This window comes from Rattus norvegicus, chromosome 3 (genome assembly GCF_036323735.1).
Source record: "Rattus norvegicus strain BN/NHsdMcwi chromosome 3, GRCr8, whole genome shotgun sequence".
NCBI lineage: Eukaryota > Metazoa > Chordata > Mammalia > Rodentia > Muridae > Rattus > Rattus norvegicus.
The window spans coordinates 54,548,746-54,573,969 of NC_086021.1; the positions used below are offsets into that span (position 1 = coordinate 54,548,746).

Sequence of the window (25,224 nt, forward strand, 5' to 3'; positions counted from 1 at the left end):
ATTTGTTTTCCAGACGACACTGACAACCACCCAGCGGGAGCTGAGTCAGCTACAGGAGCTTAGCAACCACCAGAAGAAGAGGGCCACGGAGATCCTGAACCTGCTTCTCAAGGATCTGGGCGAGATAGGTGGAATTATCGGCACCAACGATGTGAAGACCGTAAGCCAGGCTTCTATTCTCTATCCCTACTCTGGTGTGATCTGAGTCAGGCTTTGCAGCACCTGAGGCGCAGGGTTACGCGCTGCACGTGTGGCATGCTGGGAAATAATTGAAGGCAGGAAAAGAAGAGCTGGTGCATGAAGCAGGGGCGAGGGGGTGGGGGATGGAGGAGAGGAACAATTTGCCTTTCACGTCTGAGGAGGATCTTCCAGTCTTAGCTGGTTTTGTATGACTTGGCTTTTTCCTTCAGCCTTACCTGCAGTGTCCCCACATTGGGGGTCAACTGGGAAAAGCTACAGCCCAGGTCTCAGCATCCCCCCTCCACTTCTCCCCCACATGAGGGCTCGGCTGGGAGAAGCTACAGGCCAGGTCTCAGCCCCCCGCCCCTCCCCCCCTCTCACCCAGTACAGTGAGAATTCTCCAGCCAAGCAGTATGAATTGAGAACGGCTCCCAGCTGAAAGGCAGCTAGCAGTGGCTGAAAGAGTAAACCACACTTAATTATGTGCAACAGAGGAGCCAGAGCCTCTGTTACTCAGGGTCATCTGCATCACCTGGGGCTAATTAGCAATTTAGACCCCAGGCTGACCTCAGACACACTGAAGCAGAATCCGCCTTTTAACAAGATGACTCGTGGCTTATTAAAGTTAGAGAAACCAATTTTGTTTCATTGTAGTGACTCCCTAACACAAAGGACCCAGCTGTTCTATTTCCTTTCTGCCCGACCTTAGCCTGCTTCATTTTCATATCTTTAAGCTTTTGCCTCACGTAGCAAGATCACTGCTGTAGCACCAGCTGTCAAGTCTTCATTCATTTACATCCAGTGTGCTGCATCGCTGACTACTTTTACCCAAGAGAGGGGACTGTATTGCCAGAAATTGCCAGTAGATATAGCCCATGCTGGCTGGTCAGGCATAGGTCATGTGGATTGTCCTGTAGAAGAATTAGATCACCATGAATGGCTTATACCCTGGAGTTGTGCACACTGGTGCCCCTGAAGACAAGGAAGTGAGAAAGGGAGGGAAACGGGAAGTGGTCTAGAGTTGTCTCATAGCTGGGATGAGAAGGAAGAGAGAAAGAATGTTATCAGCGAACAACAACAACAACAACAACGGTTGGTTACAGAATAGGTCGTCACTAACCTGAAAAGCTGGATAGAGAATTACAATACCTTTAGTAGGGTTAGCGTTAGATGAAGTCAGCCTCACGGTTTTGCAGTGTACTGTTGTGTTCTGAGGATGGCAGTGACCCTACAGCCTGTCCCTCACTCCCAACACAACTCGAGGATCCACAGTTTTGACGAGCTTTCCCATGACAAAGCACCTTGGATTGAGTAGTACCTGTGTCTGTTGAGGACGCTGGATGGAGGAATGGTGTTCCTTAACTTGCCGCTCACAAACCTGACAACAAATTCTTTGGAATTACCTTTACTCAATGATCCTTCAGAGATCGTCAGTGATTGAGCACTGAGAACCCTGAGATCACCTCTGGGAAACAGAAAACCACTGAATGGTGCCGAGAGTCTGGGCCGAGTGTCCGGTACTTTCCGCCTTGTTCACAGCCGAGTGTTTATGAGAGCCTGGAGGAAGCACAGCAGCAGTGCAGCTGTGGGCCAGCAGTTTCAGGCCCTCCCAGGTTAATCCGTTAAGTCCAGCTTGGCCAGTTTGTGCTCTAGGGTTGATTCTTAGAGCCACAAGTTGGTGTTGAGCAGTGCAATTCTGCACAGGGCTGATAGAGGCCTCCCAGGGCCACATGGAGCTGATTTATGGGATGTTGGGACCTCCTGCTGATAACAATAAGGAAAAGTATTTTTATGCTAAATGCTTACACAGAGCTGAGGAACACATTAATGAAATCAAAGAGTGTCTGTGCTTTCGAATTAAAGGTCCTTCTTGCCGGAAATCACAAGTATGATGAGAGTATTTTTAAATACTTAATTGCATGTTTGGGGATTATTTTTAGGTTCCAGACACTAGATGCCCTAGTTAATTTCATTGATGCCTCTCACTTATAGATCACGGTATTCTCAGAGAGCCTTTTTCTGTGCTGGACCAATGACAAAGGCTGCAAGCGTATCTGTGCTGTTGCATTATGGGATGGTTGGAATGAGGAGCAGTATTCCGAGGCGAACCTCGGGCAGTCACAAACCTGACTTAAGCTTAGCAAGGGCCTCCATGAAGGGGAGTCACAGCTGATAATTGTTAGTTTTTCCTGCTGTTAACTTAGTATTGTGCTACAGTCATTAAGTGTTGTTGAATTCTTATAAGGTTAAAACCACAATACAGGCACGTATAACTGTATACTTCACGCTTACTACCAATATTCAGAGCTCATACCAATACCATTTTCTCTCAGCTCTCAAATGTTTACATGGAAAAATATGTGACTTAATGACAGCAGTGCTAACATTTGAAGAGTTGGGAGGGGGCTATTGGGAGAACACCGGAACATAGAAATTGCTGGCATTCTTGGATTCTGCTGGGACATACAGTCTTCCTAAGGTGCAAGGCTGCCCTCTGGTGGTTGAATATAATACACACAAAGCTAGTTTCTTCACAGCTCAACTTGCGACTTGCGTACTGTGCATTTCCGCAGATGGGGCTAACCCAATACTTTGTTTCCACTTTTGGTTTCTAGTGGAGTTCTGAAAGTTAGAAAGCAGATATCTCATTCAGGAATCCAGTCAGAGCCATTTCTTCTCAATTAAACTTAGGCTTGTTCTTAGACATCTTATTAAGTAGGTTACTGTCTACTTGGAAGGGCAGCTCCTAAAAGGCAAAGAAAAAGAGATTGGTAGCAGCAAATGTCCAAGCATGGAAATCTTCACGTGAGGAGGCACCCCATGAATGGTGCATTCTCCCGCATTAGAGGCTCTGCTTGAAGAGTGTGGTGAAAGTCTTTTATATTTCAGCCACTGCACGTAGACATTGGGCTTCTCACAACTGTGGAAAGTGTAGAGAAGAGAATTGAAGTGTCTCTCTACAGGTGGGACATTGGGCCACTGTGGTAGACATGCAGGGTGAGGTTTCTGAGGAGTGTTCTCCTTAAATTCTTAAGTAGTTTTTCTTCTCATGGTTAACTGAGGAGTGTGTTTGATGTGGGTTTTGGTGGAAACTTTCTCTCATGTAATCTCTGAGGACTTGATAGTGACTTCACGTTCATTTTCTGCTTCTCCTGTGACTGCAGCTTTTGCCAAAAAAAAAAAAAAAAAAAAAAAGCTTAGGGATCCATGGTCAGGTTTCCGGAGCTCCACAAACTTCTGATGTTGCCTTCTGTGCTCAGCTGGCAGATGTGAATGGAGTCATCGAAGAGGAGTTCACCATGGCCCGCCTGTACATTAGCAAGATGAAGTCGGAGGTCAAGTCTCTCGTGAACCGCAGCAAGCAGCTGGAGAGCGCCCAGACGGACTCCAACAGGAAGATGAATGCCAGCGAGCGGGAGCTGGCAGCTTGCCAGTTGCTTATCTCGCAGGTAGGCCATCCATTTGGTCACCCCCATCTATTGAGGTCTGTTCCCCCATAGCCTTCTTGGGGCTAATAGTGTGTAGTAGGGAGAGTCATCGTACTCCGCCTTAAGTTAGCCCACACACCTCTTCTTGTATTTTTGAGACAAAAATTTCACTTTGTAGCTCAGATTGGCCTTGAACTCATCATCCTCTTGCCTTAGCCCTACCCCCTCATCCCCTACTGGAATACGGGTGATTGGTATGTATTACCAAGCCTGGTCTCTGGGTTTATCCTTAAAGCTAGATTTTGTTGTGTCAGTTACACAAATCCCTCAAGGCTTCCCTATCTTCAGCGTGCCTACCTCTATTTCTCCACCCACCTATGGATGGCCATAAAGTTAGGCATGCGTAATATATCTCTAAGTCTCCTATTAGGTAGGGAAGCATCCCCATGTCTGGAAGTCCCTACCATGAGCACAGTGCAAGACGTGTGATAGAAACTGCTGTTGTTGATGGTAGTGGCAGGCCACTGTCTGTGTTTATCACTTATACACATGACACTAAACATTCCATGATTGTCCATGATCCTTAAAAACTTCTATAGGAAGATTTTATTCTTCTTTCTTTTTTTCAAATAAAGATGTGACTGTGATTAAATATATTGTCCAAACACATGATGGCGAAGTCTGGGTTTCTCCAGCTTGGGGCATGTTTCATGGATGAGTTAGCAGGCCAGCTCTTTTCGCATTGGATTAGCATTTTCATCTCAGGAAGGTAGCTCAGAGGACGGGGGGGGGGGGGCAGTTCTGGGCTACCTGGACGTGTAGCTTACATGTGGGTTTGAGATTTCTGAGATGTACCAGTGTGTGCTGCCCATCAGCTCACAACCGAGTCATTTGGGGAGATGGGTACCAGTGTGGATTAGCATGTCTGACAGCACCACGAGGCAGAGCGTCAGCTTCGGATGCGACTGAACATAGTGTGCAGTGATAGAAAGCGCTCTGACCTACTTCTCTAAGATGTATCTACAGGCTGTTTTCACATTAAGTAAAACATTGAAAGGGCTCCTCAGTGGTGGTATGTGGCGGGAAGTTGATAAACACCATGAGATATAATTTAGCAATCCTTTTGATAACACTGGGCAAATATAAAACCATAAAAATATGCACACCTGATGTTCTGTTTGTGTGAGCTCAGTACAGGTGTGCTCACATGTATGTGCACATGTGGAGACCAAAGGCTGACCTTGGGTGCCTTCCTCTGCTGCCTTGCTGGCTGCCATTTGAGACGGATCTGTGTTCATGATGATTAGTCTAGTGCTTGTGTTTTGGCTACACTGGCTGGCCAATGATCCTCTGGGACCCACCTGTCTGTGTCCATCCTCAGTACTGGGGCTGTAGGCAAATGCCACCACTGTCAGCTTTTATATGGCTTCTGGGGATTCAGATGTCGGCCGTTCTATTTGTGCAGAAGGCCACTGTTGTGCATCTCCCTAACCCATAAGCGGTCGTTTGGTCCAGTTGTTTTATGTACGATATTTTTCATTGGTAATGGAGATAAATATTTTAAATTTCATATGGCATTATAATATCCTGATTATGTGGAAACTATTGGATGCACTATTATTTGACATTATTATAAAATATATTACCCAAATACCTGTTGATATACAAATACTGAACTTATGTGGAAGAATATTACAAAACACTTAACAAGAATCCATAAAACTTGGGCATTTGGGAAGTTTCATTATATAAAATAAGTTAAAATGAAAACAGTTGAATCTATGCTGTTTTATACCTTTGTATACCACACACACACACACACACACACACACACACACACACACACACCTTAATTTGTAAGACAGTATGGTTTTTTTTTTATAACTATATTGTCATTAGCAACAAGGCCTTTTTTTAAAACTTGCGGCAAGACATGTTCATAATGTATAAAAACTGAGAGGAAAAGGTAAGCATTAGAGAAAAGTACAGCCCACCCTAGTTTCTAGGTCACCTTTGAGACTATGACATGTGCCGGGGTGGTAGGTTCCAGTTGCCACAGGCAGAGCACCCAGGGCTGACAGCCCAGCCCATAGCCGCTCCCCAGCTAGACATAGCAGCTCCTCGCTCAAATCCCTCTTGCACCCTGTACACTGACATGACTACTCGGATGTCAGTCATGTCATCCTGGGCCTGTGTAGGTGAGGGAGGAGGCGATGGTACAGCCAGCAGAACCTCTAGACAAGGGCCAAGGGCACGACTCTATCTGCAGTGCTTGAAGCGCGCCGTAGACATGGGTGTAGGCTGTGACCGCTGCTCACTGGATCGAGTGCAGGGGGAGGCAGGAGAGCAGCACTCACTCTCAATTTGTGCGGCCCCAGTCCTCAGGGTGACACTGACTGGTATATGAGAGCTAGGATGCCTTGAAAATCAGAGACAGCCATTGATTCGGCCTTTACGTCTATCAGAAACCTTGGCTTTCCTTTTCCGGTGTGGTTTCAGGAATCTAAGAATATTTCTCACTAAAATTCTTTCTTCTTTGTTCATATGCTCCCCCACCCCCACAAGCTGTTTTTATATCTCTTCCAAATCAGTTGTTGAAGAGTTGTATCATTGGAATTCATTCTGCTGGGTTGTCCTGCCCGAACACGAGTCCCCAGACCTGGGGGAACAACCTGCATATCCCATCTGTCTAGGGTGCCTTTCAGCCCCTGAGCTCCCGCCCATTTATTGGTTCATTTCACTGGTGTTTATTAAGTATCTACTCCATACCCTCATGAGCAAAAAGCAGTGATGTTAAATAGAAGCCAGGGGCTGTGAGAAAATGACGAAACCTGGTAAGGAGCCGGCCAGGAGGACATTGTGTGCATATGAGGAGAGTACCGGCAGAGAGGACACTCTCCAGAGGGAGGAAACCTTGAGGTGCAAGGTCTCTAATGAGCAGAGTTGAGCTGTCTCAGGGGGACAGAGGAAGAGCAGATGTGCTGTTAAAATCTATAGGTACAAGTCCAAAGAGTGAGGCCTTCAGCCCTGGCTGTTTCCTGTCCTCCTCTTCCCTCCTTGTGGTGCTTCGCTTGAATCCAGGCCATCATCCATGCTAGGCAGGTGTTCTAACACCAAGCTACTCCACTAGCCACTCAGCATTTACCATGAAGGAAACCAAGGCAGGCTTTGGTCTCCACATGAAGTGGAAGCACACAAGGGCACGGCTGTACAGCATCTGGAAGCAAGCTGCAGAGTACATGGAAGAAACAGAGAACTCCCTGGGTCCTCAGCTCTGAGTCCCAGGCAAAGGAGAAAACGAGCCGTTCCACGGCGAGGTCTCTAACTTGTCCTGTCCTATTGGACAGCTCCAGAGAAGCCCGCACAGCCAGATGCTGGGTACTCACCTTTCCTTCCGGTCTGTTTTCTTACTCACAGCATGAAGCCAAGATCAAGTCTCTGACAGACTACATGCAGAACATGGAACAGAAGAGGCGGCAGCTGGAAGAGTCGCAGGACTCCCTCAGCGAGGAGCTGGCCAAGCTCCGGGCCCAAGGTAAATATTGACTCCTTTGCAGGTGTCAAACACTTGGCTGAAGCCAGCCTCTAGCTGGCTGAGTTCTGATGTTTGGTTTTGTTCAGGAACTACAACATAACTGAAAGCTACCCCTGTGTGTCTGCTGCTTCCCAGCTTCCCTCTGTCCACCCAGCTGACTTGGCCAGCATCCTCCTTCCAACCCAGTTGACCTCTTGCTCTGCAAAGCTCGTCCCTTAGGCTTTCAGATTTGTCTCTGGTGCTGCTCATGTCTCTTAGGACTGCCTTGGAGCGGGGTCTCACTGCCGTCTTCTCTGGATTGGTCACCTTGCTGAATCCCAGGGGGTGATTCTGAAATGCAAATTCTGTCTTATGGCAGACCCTGTGGGTGGTGCCCTTCCATGGGGTTTTGAACAAGTTCTTCCCTTAGCTGTGTGGTATCTGACCAATTATTAAGTGGGAACACTTAATAATTGTGGGTAAACAGAAGCAAAAATTAAGGGTGGCCATCAGACATGCAGAAACCAGGACAGGGTTTAAGAACACTGCAGTGTGGGGAGGGAGACCAACCACACACAGTGAAGGCTGAAATGAAGGCCAATTCTTTATAGAACGATGTGAATGATATAACGGCTCTTCAGGCCGTTTGATCCTCGGACTTCAAACATTTATTGCAGAATTTTATTTTATATTTTTAAAGATGGTGTGTGTGTGTGTGTGTGTGTGTGTGTGTGTGTGTGTGTGTGTGTAGGTGCCTGAGGAGGCCAGAAGAGGGTGTTCAGAGCCTTGTAGGTGGAACTATCAGCATTTGTGAACCACCTGGCGTGAATGTTGAGACCTGAACTCTGTCCTCTGGAAGAACACCAAGTGCTCTTAAATACTGAACCCTTTTCCCCAGTCCCTCATCACAGAGCTTTAGGCCAGAAACATATAAGCAAGAATACAGAGAAGAAAAGGAAACCACACAAAATATCTAAAAGTTCAATAGACTTTAATAGAATATCGGTCTTCATGTCGGAGACAGAACATGCGTATGTGTGGCCATGGTTATGATGCAGTGTTAGGATAAAATCTTTATTGCAGTTACTGAAGGTAAATGGATCCTTGTATTCTTAGAAATTAATATATAAGAAAAAAACCCTTTGATGAGTAGTAGGATTGATTATTCCATCTCTTTTATTTTCGTGTAAAGCTGTTTACTGGATAAATACATGCTGCATCAGGTTTAGAGGCAAATTAAGAAGAAAGCGCCTTGCCACAGCTTTGTAACACTTTATTTTTGTGTAAGGAGTGAATGTTGAACATACAGCATGCCACCACCTAATGCTGGAAAAGAAAAGCACTTTCCCGTCTTGTGTATGTTGGCTGCATTGGGGCCACTGAAGGGAAATATAAACAGAGGAAAGGCCTGAAATGAAGTAAAATAGACTAGAGAAATGATGAATCAGATGTCACCGCCCAAAGGGCACTTGCTACCCCCCCTCCCAGCTATGCAGCGCACTGCCCTTGCACACATGCTCAGGAAGCCCCATGAGTGCAGAGAGAAGTGATGGCAACAGCCTTGCCCCCTGGTGAATTCAGAAAGTTTTAGAATATATTTCTGTTACCCTTGTTTTCTTCATCTTTAGTGTGTTTTCCTTCTCCAGATTCTTAGAAAATCAACAGCTACTCCTGGGAGGTAAATTAGCTCCTTGTGGAATTCCACCAGTGACATGAATCCAGATGTCACCTCACACTCACAGCTTTATAATCTGCAAGACATGATCATGTCTGTATCCTCAGGGCCTGCTCCCGGAGGCCAGCTGGGAAGCAGTTCTGGGGTTGCCTGTTTCCAGGTAGCCCCTTCCTTTCCCTGGCTGTTCTCCACCAGTGATGTAATCCCCGTGGTGTCCGAGTTTCAGCACAGGTCACAGGAGAGGTCAGCCTGAGACGTCAGGTGTTTGCTGGGCTCCCCGTCCTCCATGCTGGTACCAGTGCTGCTCTCATACAAGCTGCCTGGTGTTTGCACTGTGTCGTCATGGTTTTGTTTTCTGAGTTTTTGCTTCAGGGAATGAGTCCTGCTAGTTAAAACTTCAGCCACTTTTTACCATTCGAAACAGAAAAAATGCACGAAGTCAGTTTCCAAGATAAGGAAAAGGAGCACCTGACGAGGCTGCAGGATGCTGAGGAAGTGAAGGTGAGTGCTCGTTTGTTTGCTGTGCGCACATCTGGGAATATATGTGCCGAGACCTTGTATGTCAATAAGAGAGAGGAGAGGAACCATGACTTGGCCTTCCAAGTGGCTCTCAGGGGGCTGGTGTAGTCACAAGATGCTGATGGGACTGTGCTAGAAACCAGAAATGTCTCTGCATACTCCTGTGCTGCCCTGATGTCTTTGTGTTCTGACTGGCCCGGCTGGGAAAACCACATATCTGCAGTGAGAGGTTGAAGAGCAAAGGCAAACTTTCTCTCCTGTTGTTGGGCTGGGTTGCGTTTAGGGCCCACTCAGTTTTGTGACAGATCTGTGGGCTTTGCTGTGCAAATGAAACAAGGCCAGGAGCTTGGGCACACGAGCCAGAAATCCCCTTAATGTTGGGATTTAACATCTGAGGGAGGTAAATGGGGATCCAGGGCCTGTCACTGACTGGGTAGAGTGCCAGCTAGTTGACGCCACATTTCTCCTGGCCTGGCTTGCAGAAGGCTCTGGAGCAGCAGATGGAGAGTCACCGGGAAGCGCACCAAAAGCAGCTGTCCAGACTTCGTGATGAGATTGAGGAGAAGCAGAGAATCATTGATGAGATTCGGGAGTGAGTTGGCTGGGGGCTCACGGGACATGGGTGGGCATGGGCAGACCTCGTGAGCCAGACTTAAAGGACATGGCTTTTGGCCAGGGGCCCTTGTCTCCTTGTGCTTGGACTCTGGTCTGCCCAGGTGGCGCTGCCTCTGAGGTCTGCTCTCCCATTTGGAGCCCACCCCCGCTGAGGCTCTGGTATAGCAGGTGGCATGCAGGCCCAGCCCCCCCTTCATATCACCCTAGCCAGTTCAGGGGTGACTCAGTATTGGAAAATACATGCCCACGAGCCAGAGAGACTAAACGAAAGTGTGAAGAAAAAGCCCAAGACTATTCCTCCCCCAGGAATTAAACACTCCAGAGAAGCTGTTTGGCTTTGCTGCTCTTTAGCCCAACAGATCATGCACCTGTAGCCACCGGTCACCTGTGCGCCCCTCTCAGAAGCCTGCGCCAGAATGAGTTTGTGCTCGGGGGATGCCAATGTGCCTTCCGGCTGCTTTCAGGATGACAGCGTTGCAACTTAACTCTGATGTCACCTTGCGACCACATCCTGCCCCCTGCTCCACAACGCCCTTTCCTTTTCTGTATCACAAGTCCCTCAGCTGCAAAGCTCCCTTCTAGGGGCTCTTATTCTGGGGTTCTTTATGTTCTTTACATAGTACACCTTCTGATACAGCAGTCTCTGAACCCCTTTGCAGAATAGCCTTTTAAATGCTCCCCTAAAAGACATACTATTACAAAGAAAACATGTCTACTGAAATAGAATTTCACCCACGGCCCCTCCCCGCCTCTAGGGCAAGACCCCCTCCACCACCCCCACCACCCTCCTCCTGCCATCACCACCACTACTTTCTATAGATGAAGAATTAGATATAGGAAGCAAGGTTGAATTATTTACTTAAGGTCACACTGCTAAATAGGAATCAGACTGGAGCTAAGCGTTTAATTCTCCAGGCTACTGATCCAAATCTTTTCAGAGTATGTGAGCTGCTTGCAAGAGTATTTGCATCTGGAAGGAGAGGAGGAGGGAAGCGGGAGTCTAGCTGGCGTGCCGGCTCTGTGCAGCCTGCCTAAGGACTGGTCTCAGCAGGCCCTCCTGTGCCTGTCCCATTCCAACGCACCTTGAGCTTCTCTTCGACACAATTATGATTAATCTCCCTCAAGACATTCTGCCAAAAGAGAAGGAAAGAAAGAAGGGGAGATAGAAAGAACGCCAGCGCATGAGTTCCTCGCGGGGAGCTTTCTAGACTTGGGCTCTTCGTGCTTCTGTCTTCCTTTACACAGTCTTGAGGTCTCAGCCTCTTAAATGGTTTTATGAGCACTGGCGTGGGACAGAAGTAGAATAGACCCTCCTGTCTTAGAATTTCTATTGCTGTAAGAAAACACCATGAGCAAATGCAACTCGGGGAGGAAAGGATTTCTTTCAACTTAAATAGTTTACAGTTCATCATCCAGGGAAGCGAGGGCAGGAACTTAAGGCAGAGGCCATGGAGGAGTACTGCTTACTGACTTGCTCTTCATGGCTTGCTCAGCCTGCTTTCTTACAGCACCCAGTACCACCAGCCCAGGGATGACACCTCTTCTGAGAGCAGGTCCCTACCATATCATTCATCAATCAAAAAACAAACAAACAAACAAACAAACAAAACTACAGACTTGGCTGCAGGCAGATCTTATGGTGGCAATTCCTTAATTGAGAGCCCCTCTTCTCAAATGACTGAAGTGTCAAATCGACATAAATTTGCCCAGCACAACCAGATGCTGACTTTCCGTCTCTACAAAATCTTACTGTTCAAGCCTGTCTGAATGTTCAACAGACCAAGGGATGCTCCATGTGGGCTGCTGTCCGTGGAAGATGGCTTCCGACCCTTGTTGGGCAGTGTTGAAATGGCCAAATAGTTACTGAGTATACAGCTGTTCTCTGGTTTATAGCAGCAGAATGTGTATAATGGGACTAGTGCACTAGTGCGCTCTCTCTCTCTCTCTCTCTCTCTCTCTCTCTCTCTCTCTCTCTCTCTTCCCCAATGTCATTATATCCCCAGAAGCCCTCGCACACAAACAAACTATAAATACACCCACAAAGCCTTTGTTTCATTTCATGCTTCCGAGCTGCTCCCCAGAAATTAGTTTTCACTCAGGCAGAGAAGAAGCTGTGAGGCTGTTCTCTGATCCTTCAAAATCCTCCCGAATTGTTGCCTTTATTGCACAGAACTAATGGGGCTGGAAGAGAACCAGAGCTTTAGGCGGATGACTCAGAAGTTCAAGCTGACCTGGAATATATTGCTTTTTCCTCTCAATTTCAGTTTGAATCAGAAGCTGCAACTGGAACAGGAGAGGCTCAGCTCTGATTATAACAAGCTGAAAATAGAGGACCAGGAGAGAGAAGTGAAGCTGGAGAAGCTCCTGTGAGTGCCTTAAATCTTCCCCAACTTCTCATCCTTGGGAGGACCCGAGGACCAGCCCTAGTGGAGCCCCAGAGATTCCCGCTGGGCCACTGACAGCAGCTGGTGTTGAAAGCAGCAGTGGCTTGGGTCGCTCTTTGCTTAGCCTTGCTCATATGCCTTAGGTGCTAACTGCATCTGCTCCGCTTCGAGCGCTCCCTTGGTAGCTCATGATTTCTTTCTGTCTCTCAGATTGCTCAATGACAAAAGAGAGCAAGCCAGGGAGGACCTCAAGGGACTGGAAGAGACTGTGGTGAGTCACTTCCCAACTCAGCTCACTCTCAGAGGCCTGATTTGTTTGTTATCTACTGAACTGTCTATTCTACAATTCTTATCTGCGCACACCTTTGCTGTGTAGCAATTAGACATGAAACATTCCGTGGCAGACTGGGATTTGTAGAATTACTTCTTAACAGAATTAATCCATTGGATACTTAGTTATTAGTGCCATAATCCTGAAATCCTTGAATAAGAATTGAGCTCCATTGTAAAGCAGTGTCTGCACTTTGTGACTCCCCTCAACTCTGAACAGATATTTAGCAAGCACCTATGGAGGCAGGCCCTTGTCTAGATGCCTGGGCATATCAGTTCACACAGTAGGGAGGTCTTGTCCTCTAGATGCTGACCTTGATGTGGAGAGCAGACGGGAAGAACGTGCAGGAGCAGTAACTTGGGACAGCAACAGGGACATCCGTGTGCACCTGAGTGAAGGGGGATGGAAGGCAGGCGCTCGAGGACAGTGCCAGAGCAGGTGCCTTGTGGGGTGTGTGTGGGGAAGCAGAAGACCCTGTTTGCTTCTGAAGGGGCTCAGTATTTGAAATTGCTACTGTGCTGTGCCTACAGCCGTTGGCTTCCCCTGGCAGCCTTGGTTTTGGTGGCTGTGCAGGGTAGCAGCTTGGTCACACGTCACAGCTGTGGCTTATCACAAACCACCCTAACAGCATAACACAGTGAAAATGTGTTTAGGCTTGCACATGTGTAAATTCAGCGGCACCTTCTGATCCCACTCATGTGTCATGGGAGTCTATGTGGGGCAAAGCCCGTCCGCAACAACCTGGAGACTCAGACAGTAGGCAGATGGCTACTCCCATCTGGAACTGAGGCTGCATGCTGGCTCCTGGCTCAGTACAAAGTGCTCCTCAGAGAAAGGTGGACACAAGCCTTTGGGACAGGGGTCAGACACCTGCGCTGATGGGATGTTGGACTTTTCAAGGGTGAAATTTATAAGGAAAACAGACACAAAGCCATGAAGTCACTTCATCTACATAGTTTAATAGAACATTGCAGTGCATAACTGAATGTTCTTACAGAATTGCAGGAAAATATTGAACATTGAAAGTTTACTAGATCCCTGCCATCCTGGATGTGCGATAACTCCAATGTTCTCTGCTTGTGCCCATGTGCACCCCTACACCCATGTACCCTTGTTTGCCTCCATGTCTCTGCTGTCCTCATACAAAGCTTGCACATGCATTTGCACATACGGCTTGTCAGCACACCACACACTCACTTTCGCAGTGTCTTCTGGGCTTGGCCACATTCCCTGATTGTCCATTTGATGTTCATATACATTTCTATACACGCACACACAGCTGCATCTCACTAGTAATCTTTTTATTCAAAAATATTTTGCTCATTTTACACAAGTTGTTGTATACTTCAGACTCACACTTGCTTGCCTTTTCTCACACCTTTCCTCACACTTACTGACCAATATGTCCAGATGCTCAGTAAACTCAGACATATGCCCATTCAGTCACAGCCATAGCTCACACTATTACACAGCACTCACACTCATGGGCCCCCACCCCCTCTCACACACACAATCCCTCTCACACATACACACCACATATACATACAATGTTCTCTTTCTCATACATACACACATTCTTTCACACTTTCACACACACTCTCCCTCCCATGTACAATCTCTTCATACACACTTTCTCACACAAGCACACTTTCTCATACATACATACTTACATACTTTCTCTCCCACACACACCTTCTCCCATGCACACTCTCTCACACACACTTTCTCTCACCCACACACACTTTATCACATATAATCACACACACACACATACACACACACGCTCACACTTTCTTTCCCACACACACAATCTCACACACTCTTTCTCTCTCACACACCGTACGTGCACACACACACTCTCTCATACTCCCACCATACCCACTGTCTCTCCCCACTTGCATCCTGACTCACACTGTCACACGCCTACCCTTCCTTGTCCCTATCCCTGTGAACATGATAAATAAAGGGCTAGCCAGTTCGTTTGCTGTCTTAGGTTCTTGAATATGTATTAAGTGGCACGTTTCCTCAGAAGCTCTATTATCTGCTCAGTTATTCTCCCTCCTTCCTCCCACAAGCTCATTTCCTTATATCCTTAGTAATCTGGCTGTGCCTACACACACTCGCTCTCACAGGCTGCCCCCACTTATGAACGTGCCCAGCCATCCCCCACACAAGGACAGATCCAGTAATGGGGCGACTCCCCTTCCTCTTCCTCTCTCCTTCATAACCCTCATGCCCTCCCTTAAATCCAGAACTAGATTCCTGCAGCCTGTGCTGTTTTAGACTTAAGTGTTTGTCCTCAGCCTCAGATTCCTCCCAAGCTGAGCTGTAGATACTCTTCAGAGACAGGCTCTTGCTGTCTGTGGCTGTACATTCTGTTCTCAAGGCCTCCCGGGACAGCCTTCCCTGCCTCCTGAGTATTGTGGGGAGGGGTAGGATGCTGCCCACAGAGTCCTCAGATTGGACTCTGAGAATCGAAGGCAGGACACTGACCACTTCCTCCTGATCCCACCTACCTCATGCCATACCTACGGCCTCCCTAGTGCTGGCCTCGGTGTCCACCATGATAGGAAGCTTACCCTTGAGGTCTTGCATGGAAGTCAGTAGCTTTTGGATGGGAAGAGACCTGAGGGAAGTTGGAGGATGTAGAAATAATGACAAACGCAAGGGAGGAAAGAGCATTGTTGCAGGGACCCAAGTGACAGCTGCCAAAGGAGGGCAGTGTAAACCGCCTTAAGTGCCTTTGACTGCCCCTGCCAAACGGTTCAAAGGGAGAGGAAGGAGCCAGTTTTATGTTGTATTTGTGTCCCAAGGAAAGGCCTGGCTCTGAGGCGGGGTGTCAGGCCTTCCTGCCTCCCTTTGTATGGCGGCACTTTTCATCATAAAGTATCAACTGTGATCACAGGGAAGGCAGAAATAAGAGATCTGAGGTGGGGGACAGCATGCAGTGCATTCGTGAACATTAAGGGATGTTGGACCTGAACTCCCTCCGGCTGGGGTGTAGGGCAGTGTGGACCTGGCGAGCACTGTCCTGCAGCCCTTCTATGCTGTGAGAGGCGGCTCACTCAGGGATGGGACTGTGCGCGTTAGTCATAATTCCAGACCTGTTCTGCTTCCTGCAGAAACCAGTTTACCCCGTCCCAGGATGCACTTGGCTTTGGCTGCTTCTTATTTCAGCACAGAATTGAACCTAGTACTAAGGTCTCAAATTAGCAGAGAACCTCACTCCAAGGAACTTAGTGTTTCTTTAACTCTGGGTCCTGTTTCACCTTTCTAATGGAAGCCTGTGTAAATGTCATCCCCAGACAGAATGTCAGTTTATATAGATGAAAACACTGACGGTTCTCTGTCTCCTCCTCACTTATAAGGAACTGATTTACATGAAACTAATATCTCATGTAAAAACCATATAGGAACCAGGTTGGAAAGATGGCTCTGTAGTTAAGAGCACTTACTGCTTTGGTAGAAGGTCTGAGTTCGTTCCCCACCACCCACACAGGGCAGCTCAGAACCACGTATAACTCCAGCCCAGATGGTCCAGTGCCCTCTCTCAAACCTCCCAGCACCTGACTTTATGTATGTACATGGGCATGAATTTCAGACCAGTCGGAGCTACAGAAAATAATATCCCAACAAAAATTTATATATAAAACTATACAGATATACAAATATGTGTGTGTGTATGTATGTATGTATGTATGTATGTATGTATGTATGTATGTATGTGTGTGTGTGTGTGTGTATGTATGTATGTCTGTCTGGAGACAAAGACTTGAATAGAAGGAATGTTTAGATCTTCTGGTTTTGTTACCAGAGCTCACCAGGCTTGTCTCCTGACTCATAGTCTTAGGTGTTCATTCGTAGAAGTAATCTGAAGTGAAGAAGGAGCTAGCAATTGCCAGCTCTTAGGATATGAATCATGTTAGCCATCGTACTGAGGCCAGAAATCGTCCTAAGAGATTTCAACTTCTCTTCATCTTCATTTCAAAAATGAGGAGCCTCACAGGAAGTTCAGGTGACTTGTCCAGTGCCACCAGGTGGAGAGTCTGAGAACTGCTCATCCCTGAGCTGCTGATGTGAGGCAAACATACTTGTGGACTGGGTCAGTGGTGGGTGAAGGATCATGGGAAATGCCAGCCAGTGCAGATGAACCATGGTCACCTTTTGGTTTAGCATGTTGATATGAGATGTAATATTTATACAGGAAGTAAACAAACCAAAACCAAAAGGAGACCCCATTCTGGCAGGTGACTTACTAGGAAGTTTTGTCTGACTCCACTGAGAGTAGAGGAGCTGGCTGTGTCCTGGCTTACAGCCAGTCGTTGGAGTTCCCAGGCTCCTGCACCATGTGAGTTGAAGAGTAGGCAAGGCACAGACGGTACCAACAGTATCAGTGGCAGCTCCTGCGTTGCTGGGAGCTAACGACATCTAGAGCAAATGCAGCACCAGTTCAGTCCATCATCACCCCACTGACTGTGAAAAATCTCTCCAGTCCAGAGAACTCCAGACTCTTCACAACCTGCGCAAACTCTTCGTCCAGGACTTGACCACCCGGGTGAAAAAGGTGAGTGCTGTCGTTTCTGAACCAGTTGAGGGAAGTTGGAGCCGTGAGGCATCGTCTTCAGTTCAAATATCACTTGCTCAAATTAAGGCTGGTTATGCTTAAAAATTAATTGCCTCATGCCAGAAAACCTTATTAAAAGAATGTGCTTCAGGCTGACTTAGGAATATTTTACCATCTGATTTTTCCTTCTTAGCAAAAGGAAGTTATAATGGTATCCCTGACTGGCCTTTATTTAAAAATGACGTGTATTTGTCTGGCCCCCGCTGTGTGAAAGTCACTGCTTTGGGCTAGAAAAGTCCAGCATTCTTGTCAGAAGACAGCATGGCCCCACAGTGTACAGAAGAGAGGTGGCGAGCCTCATGTTTGTCTACTGTGTGTGTGTTAGTATTGGTTGAGTTTGTACTTGTTTCTCAAACCACCTCAGAAGGTTCTGGAATGACTGCACTGCAGGTGTGCATTTAGGCTTGGGTGTGATTGCGGAACTGAAAAGGGGTGGGCATGAGTCTGCAAGATCTCAGAATCATGTGATGGGTCGGGGAGGTGGGGTGGTCTCTGTATTGCTGACTCAGCAGGTCAGCAATTGAGAAGAGTGAACATAGAAGAGGCATGGGGAGATTGAAGGAAGGCATTAAGGAAAGCATGCGCAAATGTCAGTGAAGGCATATACACGTCTGAGTGTGAACACACGTGTGTGCACTTGTGCATGTGGGCGAGTTGGAAGAAGCAAAGGAGAAAAAGTCGGACATAGTAAAGGGGAGTGGCTGACAGAAGCAGGTCTGAGCGGGGTAGAATTAACAGCACGAATGGATATCCTACTTGGTAAAGAGAAAGCACTGATTTTCCTGAGTACAGAGAGAGTCAAGGTAGAAGCATTTGCAGGGGACTCCAGGACGGGGTGGGAAAGAGACCATATTTGATGGCTGATGCCCTCGGGGGAGGAGGGAAGAGAAGGTGGAGCCCTGGGAGATAAGATTCTGCCAGCTCTGCATAGAATCTACTAGGGATGGATTAAAAGGGTTGCTGAACAGTGCAGTTCAAACCCAACAGGAAACAGCGTGTAGTTGGCAAGCACCTGTGACAGCAAGGCTCTAGCAGGTTGAAATCTTGGTAATGCAAAAGGCAAAGAAAGGCAGAGGCTCCTGGGAAATTTCAAAGCCTGGGTGGCAGTGGCCCGTTACTGTCCGAGGAGCACACTCTCCGAAGCACGTAGTACCTTGGGCCCTGCACCAGCGAGCAGGATGAGGCCAGTATAGATGTGATGGGCAGGAAGGGCACCTGGTGAGAGCTTAGAAGACCAATGAAGACAGCCCTGTGCCTCAGGGGAAGGGAGGTGCTGTGCAGAGGAAGGGTTAAGAGGTGGAATCAGAGTCCCCCTGACTTCATTTTGTAAAACTTCCTCAGGATGACCTACTTTTTAGACTTCTGTCCCATGGGCCTCTGGCAGCTACATTGGCATCACCTGGGAATTTTAGATACATAATACACCCCAGATCTGAGGAATCAGAGATGGAGGCAGGGTCAGCACTCTGCCTTTAATAAGTGTCCTGGGCTCCTGATGCATAAGCATGTTTGAGAGTTCCTGTTTGGTGCTGAGTTGACGGCAGAAACCATTACCCTGCTGGAGAAGGATGGTTTCTTCTGCCGTCACATGAGACAGGCATGCTTTGCTATTTTTGAATGTCAGGTTGTGTCTCCACATGCATTTCCTAATTTATCTGTGGCACCTTGCTTGTCAAGAGTGTGGAACTGCCGCCAGTTTCAAGATCTGATAAATCCGAAGGATTTTCCCAGCACCTGGATGCTGTGACGGGGCCGAGCCTGACTCAGTGAGGAGCTGCATAGTTTTGGGTGTTTAAGAGACAAGCAGAAGCTGTTAGGCTCTCCCAGTGACAACAATGACTCTGGCTGACAGGCTGGGTAATTTCTCATCTGATCTTGATGGCTAAGCTGAACTTGAGTCTTACGCTTATTTTCACAGTGGATCTTCTTAATAAGTTGTGAGCTCGTTCTTTTGAAAAGAGAAATCTCTTTATCTGCAAGGAAGAGGTACATTTCGTTAGAGAGAAATATGTGTGCAGCGTACAAAAGCAGATTCTTACTCCAGCATCCTAAAATAACTTCCTCACAACACTTCAGTGGAAAGCAGGGCAATGTACGGGAAGTCCCCTGAGTGGGAACTTTTACAAGAGCTCTTCACTCTCATTTTCACTTTCAGACTCTCCTTTAGTGGGGTTGAGGATGCTTCTTTTTCTTTTTCTTTTTCTTTTTTTTTTTTCGGAGCTGGGGACCGAACCCAGGGCCTTGCGCTTCCTAGGTAAGCGCTCTACCACTGAGCTAAATCCCCAGCCCCTAGGATGCTTCTTTTTCAAGAGCATTAATGTGTCTTGAACACTGGGTAGGTGATGGGGAGTGGGTCATGCCACTAACTATCATGTGTGGACACAGAGTGTGGAGCTGGACAGCGACGATGGAGGGGGTAGTGCCGCCCAGAAGCAGAAGATCTCCTTCCTGGAGAACAACCTGGAGCAGCTTACCAAGGTGCACAAGCAGGTGAGTGAGCTCACCGCACCCTGCCCCAGTCTCTGCTCTCTCCTGGGTGCAGCTTCGGCTGGTTGCCTGCAACACAGGGAGAGCAGTTCTGATATTGGATGTCTGTATGTGGTCAAAGAACATGTGTGCAGGAAAAAGTGCAAGTCCTCAAAAATCCCTGGATCTTGGCAGGAACGGTGGGCCAAACCTGTGTTCCTGGCTACTAAGAAAGTTGGGCGGGGATGGGGTCAGGGATGGGGTGGTGGTGGGGTGGTGGTGGTGAGCACTCAAGCTTAAGTGCTGAAGACCAGCCTGGCACCATAGTGAGAGCCTGTCTCAAAGCGACAAGAAGATACGTAGATCTAGGGACCAGTGGATGTGATCAAAATACGTTGTATAAGTTCTAAAAGAATTAATAAACAAAACAGAACAAAAGCCCATGCCTCAATAACTTCCTTTATGTATGAAAAACTTCCTTTGGCTAACAAAAGAGCTCATTACATAATCATGTGCTGCAGAACTGGTGACCTGAGTTTGATCCCCAGAGAAAGAAAACTGGCTTCCACTAGATGTCCTCTGACCTCTGCACTTGTGCCATAGAACACATGTGCCTGCACATACACACATGAGACAAGAATATATATACTCATATATTCCCGTGTGTGTGTGTGTGTGTGTGTGTGTGTGTGTGTGTGTGCGCGCGCGCATGCGCGCGCGCATGAGAGAGAGAGAGAAAGAGAAAGGGAGGGAGAGAAATTGATTTTTCTTTGCTGGAAATTCAGTAATATGGAATCCATTTATAGAGAAGGAACTCTCTATGGCTTAGAGAGAGTAAAGTGTTGCTCCTTCGTTTCTGTCTTGCTTTCATTCCACCCTTGGATCCTGACTGGCCTTGTGTTTGCCCATGGCATCTTTTAGGCTCCTCTGTAGAACAGAAGTCTCTACAGAGTACATGTGCTAATCAGCTAGTTCAGGTCCCTTAGTTTAGGTTTCTTTGTTTTATTGATGGTGTTGTGGTTTGAATGAGAATGGCCCCCATAGCTTCATATATTTGAATGTCTAGTCACTTGGGAGGCTTGCTATTTGAAAGGGTTAGAAGGCCTTGTTGAATATAGTAAGGCCTTATTGGAGGAAGTGTGTCACTGGGAGTGGGCTTTGAGGTTTCAGTATCCCATGCTTGGCCTAAGCTTTCTTCTGCTGCCTGTGGATCAGGATGTAGAAGTCTCAATACTTCTTCAGCACCATGTCTGCCTGCATGCCGCCATGCTCCCCATCATGATGATGATGGACTAACATCTAAAACTGTAAGCCAGCCCCAGATAACACTTTCTTTTAGAAGAGTTGCAGTAGCCATGGTGTCTCTCTCCACAGCAATAGAACAGTGACTAAGACAGGTGAGAACCCAGAGACTGCAGCCAGCAACCTCTGAGCTCTGTTGTCCCACCTAGGCCATCTTGGGTGTCCCTGAGGATTGATGCTCTGACATCTGTCCAGAGTGACAGAGAGGAATAGCTATGTCCAGTATACCAGTGACTTAGGCAATCCATTTGCCTCCCTTTTCTATAAATGCCAGTATGTCTGTGACCAGACCTCTGTAAGGTTTGGCGTGGGGTACAAACGATCTAACTCTTTGGGCCACATGTCACTTCTCTTGACGTGCTAGATCTGTTTCCATAGTGCTGGCGATGACATTTTCCCCAGAGAGAAGATGGCAGATCAATACAGTGAAATCATTCAAGCAAATTGATAGTGAGAAATACAGAAGCAAAGACTGCCAGGCATCTTGAAATCTGGCTCTGTAACTCATTATTTTATTCATGAATTCAAGGAATATTTATTAAGAGCCAAGTCCGCCAGGCATGGAGCTGCTGCTGGCGTAAGCAGAATAGGTCAGAACAGCAGCAGCTTGCTCTGATAAAGCCTTTTCTGATTCCTGATCCTTTCCCTGATCCATCTGGATTCCAGCAATTGTAACTGAAGTTTAAAGTGCAAAAAATCTTGGGTACTGGCTGTAGCCAGACTTGTGGCTTTCAACCCTGTAATACGAGATAGGGTAGAAAAGATAGAGGGAAAAGGAGGTGTTGCTATCAGACTGCTCCTGCTGGCTAGGGGATCAAATTCCTTGGAAAATTTGATCTTCATTATCAGGATATTTAAGGTTTTTTTATTTGCACATAACTACGTAACAAATTGCAACCAACAGCATCCAACCAAAAAAAATCCAACAATCCACATGCCTCTTGGGGCTATAGCATTTATATATCCTCTGGAAAGTCCCCAGAATTCTAAACATCACACACTTGCAGAAACTATCTGCCCCTGGCAAAATCACACCCCTGCTAGAGCACGAGGCAAATCACAGTCAGCTGCTGTGAAGCAGCCCCATGTCCCCACACTTGGGATTAAAACGAAAACATACTCTTATAATATTGCTGTGTGTGTGCATGTGCATGTGTGTGCATGTGCGTGTGCGCGTGTGTGTGCATGTGCATGTGTGTGTGTTTGTAGAAACCAAGGTCCTCAGTACATCTGGCAGCACCGTCAAACTAGGCCAGCTAGGTCCCGAGCAAGGTGATCTGCAGGCAGTGCTGCAGCCTCTTCATAACCATTCTCATCCTGGGGTGGGACATTCTACAGACTTACTTGGGGACAATGTCAGACCTTGTCACAAAGGTATTTATGGATCAGTCCTGCTCTTCTTGGAACCCAAGACAATTTCAGAGAAAAGATTAAGGACAGTGACTTATCTCTGTGCCTTCAGCCTTGAAGCGGGATGATGCAAGTTAGATAGGAGGTCGTAAATCAGCAGTCTGATCCAAAGAAAAGAGGCAGAAATATTATGCCAGTCTCGCATCTCCCTTTTCAGACTCTCATCCTTCTGGACCTGTATCTCTTATGTTTCTTATCCTCGTCACCAACAGGAAGCACCTTTAGGGAAAACAAATTGGTTCCAATTCACAGTTTGAAAGTGTGACCCATCACAGCGCAAGGAGTGCATGGACACAGGATCAGTTAACAACTGGGAGGCATTGCTAGAGTTTTTAGGGTACCAGCCTGGACGTTTGATCCTAACAAGCTACGTTCAGCCACTGCCATCAATAATACCACTTAGAAGGATGAGTTATATTGAAAAGCAGAGAGATGGTTCTCCAGTGTGACCACATTGGGAAGAGGAACAAGCAAGGAGGTTCAGTGACCCCAAATTTATCTTTGGAGTATGTGCGTGAGGTTTAGGTTTAAATAACAGGCAAGAGGGATGTAACTAAGCTGCTGTTGTCAAGGTATGGCCCCACCCATCATTGACAATTATTGTCTCTGCTTCTGGTACATCTTGCAAATTGTTAAAACCGTGTGAAATCTCTTCCTGAGAAACAAGATCCTCCTCTGACCAGCACCAGGCCTTCAGCCTTTCTGTTTCTCCAGCGTGAAATTTCTTAAGAAATTCTAATTCCTTGGAGACCATTGTCTCAATAGTCTAGTAACCAAAGGAAGGGATACAGTGTCTCTCTTTGGTCTTAACTCCTGCCAGGATTGCTACAGTAGAAGGAATTTCTCATGATCAGGCAGATCGAGACTGCTGTTCATCCAGCCCTCTTTTTGTTACTTTTTCCTCAGTCCAGGATCCTAGAGGATTATGACGCCCGCCATTCAGGGTGGATCTTCCATCCTTAGTTAGGAGTCTCTCTGGAAATTGTCAAACATGCACCTAGACAGACAAGTTGACAATTAAGTATCATAAGTCTACTACCTGTCAACTGAACACCCAAAATGATCAATTTTTCTATCATCCATCCATCCATTCATCTATCCATCCATTCATCCATCCATCCATCATCCATCTATCCAACCATCAGTTTTCAAGACAGGGTTTCTCGTGTAGCCCTGCTGTCCTGGAACTTGATCTATAGACAAGGCTGGTCTCCAACTCAGAGATCCACCTGCCTCTGCCTCCTGGGCTAGGATTAGGCATGTACCATCAACTGCCCCATCAAGTTTATTTTATTTTTTAATTTATGTGTGTGGGTGTTTGGCTTACATGTATGTCTGTGTGCCATGTACATGCCTGGTTCCCAATGAGGCCAGAAGAATACGCCAGATACCCTGAAACTGGAGTTACAGTGTGAGCCACTATGTGGGTACTGAGAATTGAAGCTGGTCTCGTACAAGGTCAAGTGCCCTTAAATACTAAGCCAACTCTCCAGCCTACTGATCACCTTTAAACCAAAATATTAGACCTCTGGTCTTAAAGATGCGTAGCCGTCTGATGATGTAAAATGCGTTTAGTTAACCTCCAGGAGTCTCCTAAGTCTTACCAACACCAACATTCTTTGAAAGCCCAAGTTCATTGTCTGCCCTGAGACTCGAGGTATTATTTTAACTGTGAGCACCTACATGGGGAACAACACAACCAACAAAATAGTACGTGTGTTTCTAATATGCAGTGGTACAAAGTCAACATTTCCAAAAGAAGAAACAAGGGGAAAGCATGAAGAGATTGGAGCAAACCCTCCTGCTCCATTTCCAGCATCTTGGGTTTGTGATAGCAACATCTATGCTCCAGTGGGCTTGTGTAGCCCCACCCCTCAGGCTCTGTTACCATGGATACCTGCGGGCTCTCTCTTGGGCTGGCTATTGCAGCTTAGGTTTCATCTTCACAGCTTTATGCACAACTCATAAATTCCACACAGGTAATCTTTCTGTAATACACATTGCTGGGCCTTAATGGTTCTTTGGGATACTAATGCAAGCTTCTGTGACACCTGCCCTCTGTTTTGGATGTTACCTGCCTTCAAAATTAGTATGTAAATGATACAAAGTTCTGCTATCCACTCAAAATGTAGCCTTGCCCCAGCGGACTGCGGCTACAGTGTTACTGCAGCTACAATGTTCTTTGTGTGCCTTCCAAACAGCCTGAAAAGACACTTCCCCAAGTGGCCCTCCATGAGCAGTATGCCCTAGAAGTTCAAGTATTCTATTTCAAAGGAAAGTTTTCCAACCATGTTTGTGGGTAGGGTGAGGATCTTTCCCTAAAGGCAACTTTTATTCTGTCTGATTTCCAGTGTGTGAAGTTTCTCAATGGCTTTAATGCCTTTAATAATCACAGCCATCTTGTCCACACCAGCTTTAAGCTCATGTAGTTCCTTTCCTTGCCAAACTTTAATTTTTTGTATCTTTCCACTCCCTGTCACCATAAATCTAAGAACAAATAACAATAACCATGCCACAGCCTGAATCTTATCTTGAAATGTTCTTCTCAAATTCACCCTGGACTCTGACCTCATAGGTAGCAATGAATATCCTAGTAAGAGCACCAGTGGAAGGGGAAGCCCTGGATCCTGCTAAGACTGAACCCCCAGTGAACTAGACTGTTGGGGGGGAGGGCGGCAATGGGGGAAGGATGGGGAGGGGAACACCCATAAGGAAGGGGAGGGGGGAGGGGGATGTTTGCCCGGAAACCAAAGAATTATTATTAAGTATTAAATAA

The 25,224-nt window shown here is 46.9% G+C and overlaps 1 protein-coding gene across 3 annotated transcripts in view; it reads left to right on the top strand.

The window, feature by feature from the left end:
• Positions 1-25,224, top strand: part of Kif5c (kinesin family member 5C) — a 150,365-nt gene that overhangs the window by 107,480 nt on the left and 17,661 nt on the right. For all 3 annotated transcript variants that reach the window (XM_063283549.1, XM_063283548.1, NM_001107730.1), the window contains exons 15-23: positions 14-160; positions 3,441-3,629; positions 7,026-7,143; positions 9,222-9,298; positions 9,799-9,908; positions 12,196-12,297; positions 12,526-12,586; positions 17,139-17,210; positions 19,656-19,760. In XM_063283549.1, the coding sequence (XP_063139619.1) occupies positions 14-160; positions 3,441-3,629; positions 7,026-7,143; positions 9,222-9,298; positions 9,799-9,908; positions 12,196-12,297; positions 12,526-12,586; positions 17,139-17,210; positions 19,656-19,760 (981 nt within the window). The remainder of the gene's footprint in view (positions 1-13; positions 161-3,440; positions 3,630-7,025; positions 7,144-9,221; positions 9,299-9,798; positions 9,909-12,195; positions 12,298-12,525; positions 12,587-17,138; positions 17,211-19,655; positions 19,761-25,224) is intronic.